The sequence below is a fragment of the Ceratotherium simum genome, chromosome 25, assembly GCF_057802395.1.
Source record: "Ceratotherium simum simum isolate JZ-2026a chromosome 25, ASM5780239v1, whole genome shotgun sequence".
In the NCBI taxonomy this organism is placed as follows: domain Eukaryota; kingdom Metazoa; phylum Chordata; class Mammalia; order Perissodactyla; family Rhinocerotidae; genus Ceratotherium; species Ceratotherium simum.
The window spans coordinates 10,197,313-10,211,358 of record NC_141924.1 but is presented as its reverse complement, the minus strand read 5'-3'; the positions used below and the strand labels follow the sequence as shown (position 1 = coordinate 10,211,358).

The window sequence follows — 14,046 nt, the reverse complement described above, 5'->3', positions numbered from 1 at the left end:
TTAAATTTTTTGTTTATTGCAGTAACATTGGTTTATAACATTGTAAAAATTTCAGGTGTACATTATTGTACTTCTATTTCTGCATAGATTACATCATGTTCACCACCAAAATACTAATTACAACCCATCACCACACACATGTACCGAATTATCCCTTTCACCCTCCTCCCTCCCCCCTTCCCCTCTGGTAACCACCAATCCAATCTCTGTCCCTATGTGTTTGTTTATTGTTGTTATTATCTACTACTTAATGAAGGAAATCATACGGTATTTGACCTTCTCCCTCTGACTTATTTCACTTTGCGTCATGCCCTCAATGTCCATCCATGTTGTCACAAATGGCTGGATTTCATCGTTTCTTATGGCTGAGTAGTATTCCATTGTGTATATATACCACAGCTTTTTTATCCATTCGTCCCTTGATGGGCACTTAGGTTGCTTCCAAGTCTTGGCTATCGTGAATAAGGCTGCAATGAACACAGGGGTGCATGTACCTTTGCAAATTGGTGTTTTCAAGTTCTTTGGATAAATACCCAACAGTGGAATAGCTGGATCATATGGTAGTTCTATCTTTGATTTTTTGAGGAATGTCCATACTGTTTTCCATAGTGGCTGCACCAGTTTGCACTCCCACCAGCAGTGTATGAGAGTTCCCTTCTCTCCACAACCTCTCCAACACATGTTGCTTCCTGTCTTGTTAATTATAGCCATTCTGACGGGCGTGAGGTGATATCTCATTGTAGTTTTGATTTGCATTTCCCTGATAGTTAGTGATTTTGAACATCTTTTCATGTGTCTGTTGGCCATCTGTATATCTTCTTTTTTTTTTTTTTTTTTTTTTTAAAGATTTTATTTATTTTATTTTTCCCCCCAAAGCCCCAGCAGATAGTTGCATGTCATAGCTGCACATCCTTCTAGTTGCTGTATGTGGGACTCGGCCTCAGGATGGACGGAGAAGTGGTGCCTCGATGCGCACCCGGGATCCGAACCCGGGCCGCCAGCATTGCAGCGCGCGCACTTAACCACCAAGCCACAGGGCCGGCCCCCATCTGTATATCTTCTTTGGAGAAATGTCTGTTCAGGTCTTTTGCCCATTTTTTAATTGGGTTGGTAGTTTTTTTGTTGTTGAGATGCATGAGTTCTTTATATATTTTGGAGATTAAGCCCTTATCAGATGTATGGTTTGCAAATATCTTCTCCCAATTGTTAGGTTGTCTTTTCGTTTTGTTGATGGTTTCCTTTGCTGTGCAGAAGCTTTTTAGTTTGATGTAGTCCCATTTGTTTATTTTTTCTATTGTTTCTCTTGCCCGGTCAGATGTGGTGTTTGAAAAGATGTTGCTAAGACTGATGTCGAAGAGCGTACTGCCTATGTTTTCTTCTAGAACTTTCACAGTTTCAGGTCTTACATTCAAGTCTTTAATCCATTTCGAGTTAATTTTTGTGTATGGTGTAAGGTAAGAGTCTACTTTCATTTTTTTGCATATGGCTATCCAGTTTTCCCAACACCATTTGTTGAAGAGACTTTCTTTTCCCCATTGTATGTTCTTGGCTCCTTTGTCAAAGATTAGCTGTCCATAGATGTGTGGGTTTATTTCTGGGCTTTCGATTCTATTCCATTGATCTGTGTGTCTGTTTTTGTGCCAGTACCATGCTGTTTTGGTTACTATAGCTTTGTAGTATATTTTGAAATCAGGGAGTGTGATACCTCCAGCTTTGTTCTTTTTTCTCAGGATTCCTTTAGCTATTCGGGGTCTTTTGTTGTTCGCCTTAGACGTTCTTAAGAGCAGTTTTGGCTTTTTACCATTCTAGATTTATTCTAGCTTACAGTGTTTGCACTTGCATCTGGCTGTGTATTTAGAGATGGGGGAGAATATAAATGATTTCTCCTGCTTTCAGACTTAGAAGCAGTTGATGGTTGAGTGGGACCCGCCTAGTCACCTGGTATTTGTATTTGGTTGCTGTATGGGAGGTTTGATTTTTGAGATATAAACAGATAATGTTTTGAAGTGTGGGCTTAAACACAAGAATTTAGGGCCAGCCCCGTGGCTTAGCGGTTGTGTGTGTGCACTCCGCTACTGGCGGCCCGGGTTCGGATCCCAGGCGCGCACCGATGCACCGCTTGCCCAGCCATGCTGAGGCCGTGTCCCACATACAGCAACTAGAAGGATGTGCGACTATGGCGTACAGCTATTTACTGGGGCTTTAGGGAGAAAAAGGGAAAAAAAATAAATAAACACAAGAATTTAGAGCAGTGGTTCTCAACCCTAGTTACATTTTAGAACTACTTGGGGGGAACTTTTAAAAAATCCCCAGAGATTCCTATATAGTTGATCTGGGGTGCTGTGTGGGTAGTAGTTTTGTTGATGTTTGTTTTTTGGATTTTGTTTTGTTTTGTTCTTGGAAACAATCTCAGGCTTACAGAAGAGTTGCAAGTATGATGGGGAAAAAAGCAACACTTTTTTTCCTGAATCATTTAAGAATAAATTGCTGACCCAATGTCCCATCACCTGCATTCCTTCCTCAATACTTGAGTGTATTTCTGAAAAACAAGAACATTCTCCTATGTAACTACAATAAAACCATCAAAATAAAAAAAAATTAACACTGATAGATTACTACCATTTAATGTTCAGCCCTACTCGAAGTTTGACACTTGCCCCAGTAATGGCCTTTATAGCAAAAGTCTCAATCATGCTTTCTTTGCATTTGGTTGTTGTGTTTCTTTAGTCTCCTTCTGTTTGGAACAGTTTCTCAATCTTTCCTTGATGTTCATGACCTTAAAACTTTTGAAGATTGCAAACCAGTTATTTTGTGAAATGCCTCTCAATTTGGGGTTGTCTGATGTTTCCTCATGGTGCTATTCAAGTTATACGTATTTGAAAAGAATATCATGGAAGTGATGCTGTGTTCTCACAGTATCCTGTCAGGTAACTCACAATTTCCCATTACTGATGATGTTCACATGGATTACTTGATTAAGGTGGTGTCTGCCAGGCTTCTCCTCTGTATAGTTATTTTCTCCTTTATAATCAATAAATATTTTTATGAGGTGGTGCTTTAAAGCTATGAATGTTCCATTCCTTGTCATTTTCAGTTTTTTCCTTTCCTTATTTCTACTATATGGACTCATGTTTTCCTATTTTATGCAATGGCTTATAATCGCTTACTATCACTATTTATTTTAAGCTCATGTTGTCCCGGGGTTAGCTGATAGGAGCCTCTTCAGACTGGCCTCTGACCATTTGACATGTCCCATCATTTGTTGAGGATTTCCTTGCTTCCTGGTAAACAAACATTCCAGGTTCTTTTTGTACTTTCCATGTTCTAGCCCCCAAATTAGCTCTTTTTCCAAAGAGTTCTGGTTCTTTTAGTGAAGGATGGTGTTTAGAAGCAGCAATCTGGATTCAAGGTGTGTGCATAGCTATTTGGATGTTGCTTGTTCCAAGCCCTCTCAGTGATAGAGCTTGGGGGTGGGGGTGCAGTGTGTGTTTGCATATGTGGAGAAATATATATATACATGCACACAAAGTTACATCTATGTTTATTGTTTTGTCTGTATATATTAAAAACCATGAGTTCATGCTAATAACTAATTCTGATCCAACTCCACAGCGTTCATTTGAGTTTTCTCCTTTTCCATTTTGGTAACTCCCTTTTTCAACAGTGAGAAACCTGACTGTCATCATTCTTAATATATTTATTTATTGATCACTCCCCCTGTATGTAACTGATCTCCCGCCATCAGCACCACCATAGATGCCTTCCCTACATGGATGCCCTCTTCCCCCTGCTGGGCTCTGCCTTAGCATAGGGATATTTTAAAGCTCCCCAAATGATGCTAGTGTGCAGCCAAGATAGAGCACAACTGAATTAGAAGATGAACCCCATACTTTTTGATTCATTATTAAGTGAATGGCAGGTTTTTTAAGTCAGATTTAGTCTGGGAAAATAAATTCTTCCTAAGGAAGTGAAATTTAAAGAGAAGACTCAGTTCTACCTATATACCCAGTAAAACATCAGGGTGAAAGCACAGGCTGTCTCCTGGAAAGCTTTGAAAAATATTTGTTTTGGAAATAAATCTGCTTGTAGTGAACATGAATTTCAGTCCCTTTCCCTGAATTACCTGTTTATAGGAAAAAATACTTGAAAAGGTTAGTTGTTTTTTAAGAATGTCTCATTAAAGACTTACTGCTTTTTTTTACGTTGCATTTTTAAAATAAACTTTTAACTTTGGAATTGATTTAGAAAAAAATTGCAACTTAATGCTTTTTGAAGCATTAAATATTTAAACAGGAGATATTCCGACTGTGGTTGCTCTTTTTCTGTAGTCAGTTGCACTTTAAAGTATGGAAACCAAGTTATAGTGACTGGGTCATGAGGGACCCCATCTTCTGCTTCCACTTGCAGCCAGAGGAAGCAAGAGGCTTTAGGAGCCAAATACAACAGGATCCGTGGCCAGCCTACCTTAGATGGTCAGCAGCCATCTTGCCAATTTTTGTAAATCCGTTTTCTTAAAGCAGTGCACTGCTGCAAATGGATTTTCACCAAGAGCTTCACACGTAGCCTGATGTACGCATAATCTGACTCCAAAGAAATCCAGCCTTAAACCTAAGGAAATTTCAGTGAAATCTCTTCCTTGATTATATTTTTAAAGTTTTCATGGAAGTTATCTTTTGAGTGTGAATTGTGCACATTAGGCTTTTGTGTATTTATGCCCAGAGTTACAGAAGGAGAAAGGCCAGTATTCATGAATGTGGACAGAGCCACAGAAAACTTGACATGTAGGTAAAACACTTATTTTTCTGTTTAGTTCTTGTTTTCTATAAATAAAGCATTAATTACCTATTCATGTGGGCGTACCTCAGTGTTGGTCCTCAGTTCCTTTTGTACAGGTTGAGTGACTTCCACTCCCCAAACTTGAATCCTTCAGGTACCATCTTTGTGATTTTTACCACATCTGCATTATTTACTTAACATTTTTCTTTAATTTGTCTGACTTTTAACTTCGCCTTGTTCTAGATGATATCTGTGAAACCATGGATTTGCTGTGTTGGGTCACCTAAAATCACAAGTACTGCAGGCGTATCTGTTCCATACTCTGGGGGACTGGAAACTAGATCTTTGACTCTCCTTCCAGCTCTGAAATTCAGTACGCGTGGCGTCTGGGGTTTTCTGCCTTGAGCTTTGAAGTTACACCAGTGGTTGCTTATGCATTTTTCCCAGTTGACACATAGAGTGGAAGTTGGCAGCTTTCTATATATATTACATTAGAGTATTAGAATATATTATTTAATATATTAGAATAAATATTACATTTTAAAGTTACTTTTCAAATATGAGTTATAAATTACTTAATTTCTTAAGATTCAGCACATTTCTGCAACTGGAAAGTTTGTTATTGTGTATCACTTTTATTCTAATTGAGGGGAGCAAAACTCGATTGTCTTAATTCAGATGTGCAGGAGAATGTAACTGTGAACTCACCCCATAGAGAATACATGGATTTATAGGACACACAGTCCTGCCTTAAAAACACAAGTAGAAAACACATAAAACATATAGTATTAATAATGTAGAAGAAAAATATGGAATATAGAATGCGGTTTTGTGTTCACCACTCTGAAGATGTCACAGGAAAACACCTAAATTATGATAAATACCTGTGTACCATAATTGAATTAGTATATGCTACATTATTTGTGAAGAATATTGCCAGAAGCCAGCTGGATGGTGTCATGTATTCAAATCAGGTTCTTTGTTGAGTGGAAATACATTAATCCTGTGTGTATATGTGTTCTTTTAGGAAAACATTATAAGCTCACTTTAATGGACTTCTTTGAAACCAAATTTAATGTCATGTTTTGCAAAAGGGGTGACAAAGCAGAATATGGGGATAACTAAATGTGGTGAGTTTTATGCATACTCTTAGTTTAAGTAAAGTATTGTGTTCTGCTCAGGCACAGAGATGAATTGTTGCCTTGCACACCATCTACAAGCATTTAATTTGCTATGCAAGTAGACTGTGAATATAGATGTCTAACCTTCTGGTGTGACATTACTTTAACAGAGAGAAGGAGCAAGAAAGGGAAGAACAGTTAATGGAAGACAAGAAAAGGAAGAAAGAGGATAAAAAGAAAAAAGAAGCCACTCAGAAGGTGGGTTTAATCAAATGAGTCTGTCTTTACATCCGCCAAGCATCCAGAACAAGTAACTGTCTTGGCTTGGATACCTGACATCTTCATAATGCTACTTGAGGCATCAGTTTACTTAAAAGTTTCACAATTTGAAAGTGGGAGAAAGTTAAAGACCTGCATCTGTTACCATAACGTAGATATTAAATGATGTCCTGCAGCTGATGTTATGAAAACAGCAGCAAGCAATATTGAGAAAGGCAAGAGAGTTACTGACACTTAAATTCTTGTCGTTTTTCCTTATTTGTATCGTAATCAATCTCCGTTTTCTTAAGCAATAACTTTTCAGTCTTGCCGGAGTTGGTGTTCTCCTTTTGGTCCACCTCCAGCGTTGTCATTTATATGAGTCTGCCTTTTGATAACTCCATAAAGAAACCTCCCTCAAAGAGGATCCCTGGGCCTGCTTCGTGCTTTGGGGAAGATAGCATTGCATGGCTTTGAGGAATTTGCTTAGGGAAAAAGAAGTGCTAAAGGAAAAAAGGCATAGGGCGGAGAGCTGTCAACTGTCAGGTCTTAGTTGAAGTGTTTGACAGGCTGTCTGGAGCAGAGAGTGGTTAGACCCCCTGCCCAGCCCCATTGGCTGCAGAGCATGCCCCTCTGCCCTGGCCACTGTCTGATCTTATTTCCCTCACCTCGCCACTCTTTTAGCTTTGCCTGACTTGGGCTCTGGCTCGGCAGGGTTGCTTTGGTGCCTTTTTTGGAGGCAAAGTGATTTGCCTCCAGTTCTTGTTAACACTACCTGAAGCACTTAGGAAGCAGGGCCTCACAGTGAGGTAGGTTTGAGGGTCCCTCCTCTGGTACGAGGTTATTGAAGCTACGTTTAGGGAGATGGAAACTGGTACAGGGTTCAACGGGAACTTTAGATTGAGAACAGAGTCAGGGCAGTCGAACACAAGCCAATGCAAGGTATAAGGGACCCCACAAGTTTTCCTAGCGTTGTTGACTGTAGCATTTCCCATAATTCAGTTTTCTGAGTTATTGAAATAGATCATTTATGAGTGCCAGCGTAAAAAGCAATACTGGAAGTATTTTCTGAATTGGATTGCATATGAACCTGCCATGTTAAACATATGAAATGTAATTTATCTTTTCTTGAATATTTAATTAAAAGGAGTATTCATTGTTGTTTGGTGCTATAATAGACCGCTGTGCTCTTTAAGATTTCGTCTGCTTTTGTGTTTCTGTTTCTATTAATAGTGGTGTGCTCACCATCACATCTTCATGCTATCAGGGTACCTGCTTCTAATCTGTTTCTTCTAATCTGAGCTTGTTAGAATTCTCTAAAATGGTATACTAAGAGTCTGAATGAAGTTGTCAGATAATGACACAGAGTCCTTTTTTTACTTTGTTTTGGGTATGCAGCCACATTCCTTGTCATTGAGGTTGCAACATGCAGGTCTACCAGCTGTAAGGTGTTGGGGCATTACCCCTGTGCCCTGCACATGCTGACCCTCCAACTGGAGTGATGGGAGAGTGAACCTCAGTGAAGGCTTTCTTTCCTTTAGAACATGCACGTTTCATCTACTAAATTGGTACAAAAATTGGATTTTGCAGTATGTGGGAATGGATGGTTAATAGTCTGGGGAACTTGAGCAAAGGCTGGTAACAAGATGCCGAATAGAACGATTGTTTTAGGCAATGTACAGTCCATCTTTGTTCTTCACATAGATAACAGTGTTTTCTTAACCTGAAAATATCAGTATCTAGAAGTGATTAATAAAATATGCATCTGGGGCCGGCCCCGTGGCTTAGCGGTTAAGTGCGCATGCTCTGCTACTGACGGCCTGGGTTCAGATCCCAGGCGCACACCGACACACCGCTTCTCCGGCCATGCTGAGGCCGCGTCCCACATACAGCAACTAAAAGGATGTGCAACTGTGACATACAACAATCTACTGGGGCTTTGGGGAAAAAAAAAGGAGGAGGATTGGCAGTGGATGTTAGCTCAGAGCCGGTCTTCCTCAGCAAAAAGAGGAGAATTGGCATGGATGTTAGCTCAGGGCTGATCTTCCTCACAAAAATAAAAAATAAAATAAAATAAAATATGCATCTGTAAACTTTCATTGTGGACCCCACTCATAGAAAAAAAATTTCGAATAAAAGATGGTGTGGGTTTATTCAAAAGTAAATTGGGATTATTTATGCAGAGAAAGTCGTTTATACAGCTGGACGGTCTCCCCTGTGTGCTTGCATCTGCATTAAGAAGTGATTAAGAAGTTATAGCAAAGAGGAAAGTCACCGTAAATAAAATTTCAAATGGGTAATTATGAACAATAAAAATTCAGTCATTTTTGTTCAGAAATGTTCTAGATTGGCAGACAAGATCGAGGCTAACGCATGGCCTTCAATATTGTTTTACCATGCTGAACCATTGTGTAATTTCAGAATTAAATTCTGATTTAGCAGTTTTAAGGAGAGAGCACAAAGTACCATGTGATTGTCTTAGTGGTTTCCAACCTTATTGTAGACACAGCGCCTCAACTAGGAGGCATAAAATGTGCTATGATGCAAAGAATTGTAGAGAACGTGCCGGAGGTTCCATTTTGTGGTCATTCATTCATTCAGTCAGCACACATTTGTGGTGCCTCTTAGTGCTTCCACATCTTTCTCGCTGCTTACCTCCTTGCTTTATAATCATCTCTTCGTGTCTGTTTTCCCCATTAGGCTGACTGTAAGCTTCTCGAGGTTTTATTAATATTTGTATTTCCAGTAAGCAGGGCAGTGCCAGGTGCATAAGAGTCATTCAAAAAATATTTGTTTAATAAGTGAATGGTCAAGAATGAATGCTGACAATGTGATTTTCTTGAATAATTGACTTTTAGTTAAAGCTAAATTAAATTATTTTCACACAGAAATTAAACATGAGCTTTTTTCTGTTGTGTTCAGCGGTTGTGGCATTTTGCTCTTCCCAAAGCCGTTGCTGAGTAAACTGGATCTCCATTCAGGAGAGAGGTGTCAAAGAAGGATTCCATTCACATTCATTAGGCTGATGCTGCTAAAGGACCCTTGTTTAGTATTGGCAGAGCACATGCTTTGATCATCCAGCTTTTCACCGTCTGGGGGACAGCCCTTTTAACAGAACCCACATTATAAGACACATTTGACATTATTATTATTATTATTATTATTTTTTGTGTGTGTGTGTGAGGAAGATCAGCCCTGAGCTAACATCCATGCTAATCCTCCTCTTTTTGCTGAGGAAGACCGGCTCTGAGCTAACATCTATTGCCAATCCTCCTTCTTTTTCTTCCCCAAAGCCCCAGTCGATAGTCGTACGTCATAGTTGCACATCCTTCTAGTTGCTGTATGTGGGATGCGGCCTCAGCATGGCCAGAGAAGCGGTATGTCGGTGCGCGCCCGGGATCTGAAACCGGGCCGCCAGTAGCAGAGCGCGTACACTTAACCCCTAAGCCACGGGGCCGGCCCAGGACACATTTGACGTTATTTGGGTTTGTTTCCTACAACTTGGGAAGGCATTGACTTCCTCTGTAAATGATCTTCAAAATGGCATTCTAAGAAATATTTACAAGGGTATAAACCTTAAATTGCCTTAAGGAATTAGTATGTGAATACAAATCAGTTCATTCTTGGATAAGTGAGGTTATAGAAAAATTATACAGTAGAATTGAATTTTGTAACAATTAGTACTGGGAAACACATTCATTTTAAGACACTGTCTACCACAAATTCAATACAGTAGAATTAGCTTGTCTTTAATGCAAGAATGTAAGAAACACTCCAGGAGGTCATCCAAGTAGATTATTCAACTCAGGTTCATTGTCTGACAGTGGTGTGCTGGAATCCATCATGAAGTGGGCTGGTTAGCTATGGGACATACCCTCCAAAGATAAACGTGTTTTCATGAACACCCATAGCAGTAACTTACTATGAGTACCAGCCACAAATAACCAAACCTCTTCTTTTCTATATGAATATTTTTGTTACAAAAGTCAGAGAACCAATATAAAAATGCTTTAGGAAATTAAGAGTTGAGAAAAGGGGGTCAAAATCACCCATGGTCTCAATAAGGTAATATTACCCCTACTGGAATTCTGGCACATTTCCTTTGGGATGTTTTTCTTATGCATGACCTTTTATGGTTTTGTTTTAATATTATAGGGCATGTATAATTAGGTGCCCTCCTTTATTTCCCCTCTTAATAGCAGGAACAGTTTTCCATGTGGCTCCCAATCCTCGTTTCTAAACTCTCTAAAAACCCGTTATTATATTCAGCATGTCCAACCTTTTAGGTTAATCACTTCCACTTCCATAGATGTATTAGTTACTATATAAAGAAATACTTTTAACAAAGCAGTCTTTATTTGTTCAAAATTTACATATCAATCTTATTGCTCTGTTTCATGTTATTTTACATAAACTTTGATAATAAAACCAAACAGTTATTGAGCATTGGCATAGGCTATCTGATTTAATCCTTACAACAGCCCTTTACAAGGAGACACTATTATTATCTCCAGTCAACAGATAAATACAAAACTGAGATCACACAGCCAGGAAGTATCACAGCTTGGTTTTGAATCCTGCTTTCCTACCATGACCTCTAATGCCTCTGATGATGGGCACCCAGTATTTGAGTCCATACTCATAGGGGAATCTTTTGTCTCTATGGCTAATTTAGTTTCTGGGCCACATCCATTTACTTTTCTCTAGTCATAGCAGTCAAAATGGTAACAGCATTCCCAGACCAGGGACCTGATCATTTAGTGAGAGTGGACTGCTTTTTGTCTTAATTTTTAGTATTCTTCCTAACAATGGTCATGTAAGTTATAGCTGGACATATGAACATTTTCTTTAGAAGGATATCTGAACTGACTCCCAGCTGCTTTTTCTGGATTTTAACTATGCCTTTGTATCTGACAGTTTGGATTACTGGAGTTACCAGAATTAAAGTAGTCTTATAATATAGTACTGAATTAGAAAGCAAATCTCATTTACTTATGTCTGTTAATTTATTTTGTAGGTCACGGAACAAAAAACCAAAGGTAAGATTTTTTTTTTCCTTTTTAGATTTATATTCTTTTGTGCTTAGATTTTACACTGTTGCTGACTCAGCCTCCAATCCACTTGATAAGTGAGAGTGGGTGTAGAGTAATTAAGGTTGGTTGTTTGCAGTCACTGAAGAACAGAAGTGACGAATTAACAGTACTTATAGTAGTGTTTCTAGTTGGCCTTAAAATTTTTAGGAGGCAAAAAGATTAGACAAAGTAATACCCTGTTTTGAAAGTATTGGGGTCATGATTTTGAACTGAACCTTTTCAGAACTTTTCTGAGAACGATAACGAAAACAAAACACTAGCCCTCAATTTACGGATAGGAACTGCAGAGGGTTGTTAACCGCCTTGATCCATGACATGCATTGAGTCTGAAAATGAGTGTTTTATCTAGGATGGTCACACTGTCTTCTGAGCTAGAGCCTGGAATATGCTTTTATTTATTTATTTATTTTTCTTTTGTGAGGAAGACCAGCCCTGAGCTAACATCCGATGCCAGTCCTCCCCTTTTTTGCTGAGGAAGACTGGCCCTGGGCTAACATCCGTGTTCATCTTCCTCTACTTTATATGGGACGCCACCACAGCATGGCTTAACAAGTGGTGCGTCGGTGCGCGCCCGGGATCCAAACCGGCGAACCCCGGGCCGCCGCAGCGGAGCGCACGCACTTAACCGCTTGCGCCACCAGGCTGGCCCCTGGAATATGCTTTTTAAAAAGATAATTCTGGCTTTGTTCAAAAGTAGTAATGTATTGTAAACAGAAGCTGATGTCCCTCAGGGCATTCTCAAGCTAATGGTCTGTGTGTTTTCAATTCCTTCTCTTTTGTTAATTTTGATTATGCAGTCTTGTCTGGTGATCGTCACACTTTCCATCAGTTCCACTTAAGAATGGGAGACTTAACTCCATGAGACCAATGTTCTAGCTCCTATCCTTGCTCACTTAAGTATTGTGGTTCTCAGGTAGCATCTGCATTAGCATCATTTGCATAGACTTGTCAAAATACACAAGCCCAGGCCTCCTCCCAAACCCTCATGGTCCCAGCCCACAGCCTTAGCAGATGTATTTTGAGAAGCTCTGCAGGTGACCCCAATATGTTTCTCAGGTTGAGAACCACTGCACTGGTTGAAGGGAATCAGATGTGACTGTGATAACTTGGGGGAAGGTAAGGGTGATGGAGAGGCCAAGGCTTGATGGGAGGCCCTCTAATGGTTGATTTCTTCATAGTTTTGTTTGGTTTTGTTGGATCACCAGGCCAAAGCATGTCACACCGTGATGGAAGACTAATACCGTGCTAGTTTCTTAGGAAACGTAGTTCTGGAAAACAAATTCTCAGATGACTAGACATTACTGTAATAGATTTCTAGTCAAGAGGCATTTCAAAGGAGAATGTAGTCTGGGACTTCGTAGTGATTTATAACATAAACTCAGAGGAACTGTTATTAGTTATAATTATGTTAATTAGTTAGAATAGTGTTCTCCCCTTTTACTTTCAGCCAGTTCCCAACCCAGAAGTAGGTTTATTTTGGAAGTATCTTTGTAAATTACTTGTTGGAAATATAAATTATGCTTTACATAGAAATAGAGTTATTGATGGTGGTACATATTTTCTAAACCAACATACTGTCTAGGAAGGGATTTGGGCATATAAGTATATTTATAGGACTTGTTGATGATTTATGGGGAAAACAGATAGAAAATTGGCATTTTCTTGGAAAATCCAGGCTCTGTGGTTGCTGGAACGTGGTGGTTGGGTTCCTAGGCCGGGCCACAACTCTACTGCTGCTGAAGCCAAATACCAGCTGAGCTATAGAAACAAGCTGCTCTGTTTGGCAAGTGGTGTTTCTGTTGGAAAACTGAAAATCCATTAGGCATTCTTTCTCAGATTTTTCTTTCTTTCTTTCTTTTGGTACCAGATCTGTTCTCAGAAACACATTCCTCTTTCCTATGCCACAGTCTTAAAACTCAAACTTTCTTTTTTTACCTACTACCAAATTTTCCCTCCATTTATGGTCTTTCTTATACCTACCATAGAATGGAATACAGCCTCACAGTTTCCATATTGTCCCACACCCCACACCATCCCACCCCATCAAAAATTAAAATAATCCGAAAGTGAGCTGAGAGCCTGTTTTGGATCTCCTAAGGGATTTAATTGTTAGAACCAGGGAGTAGACAGAGAGTAAAAATAAAAATTATCCCTGGGATATGTTAGACCATAAGTAGAGGGAGGCCCTGATCTTTCTACTTTTTTTTTAATCTCATTTTATAACCACATCTTCATCTTTGTTCCCAAGAGCCTGCCTGAGCACCCTAAATCCCATTCTTCTTCTCTTCCCTCAGCTGATGTTTCTGGGTCCTATTCCTCTTCCCAAAGATGTTGCCTTCCTCAAGCAGTCTCCCCTTAACTCTGAATCCACCCATCTTTCCCCAACAGACTCTATAAGAAAAAAGAAAGACTGTTTTGGTGCCAGGTCTCTGGTTGTAAGATTTGTCCATATTTCGGAGAAAAAGTAGATTCATTATGTGTTCTTCTTTTATCTTCCATCATTAAAAAAACGTGGGGGGAGAGTTCTGGAGAGACTAGGACAAGGATTTCAAGTGGAGGTTATATGAAGACATGGGCTAGAGCTGGGTCTGCTGCCTGGGTCATAAATGCTAAAAAGCACTTAAGGTAGAAGCTGACTTCCCCCTTCGTTGGATGTTAGACTCAGAATTGAAAGAGTTTATGGAGTTGGTCTAATAGAGCAGATTTAACAGGGATGAAGGATAAGATTAGGATTAAAAAGATAGACTATCTAAAGGAGGAATTCGAACATAGCAATTTAGCCTTGTTAAAACGATATT

General features: G+C 39.4%; 1 protein-coding gene across 4 annotated transcripts in view; it reads left to right on the top strand.

Moving 5' to 3' along the window:
- Positions 1-14,046, top strand: part of TNRC6B (trinucleotide repeat containing adaptor 6B) — a 179,731-nt gene that overhangs the window by 108,420 nt on the left and 57,265 nt on the right. For all 4 annotated transcript variants that reach the window (XM_087448894.1, XM_014793227.2, XM_087448895.1 and 1 more), the window contains 2 exons: positions 6,068-6,155; positions 11,173-11,194. In XM_087448894.1, coding sequence (XP_087305020.1) covers positions 6,068-6,155; positions 11,173-11,194 — 110 coding nt within the window. The remainder of the gene's footprint in view (positions 1-6,067; positions 6,156-11,172; positions 11,195-14,046) is intronic.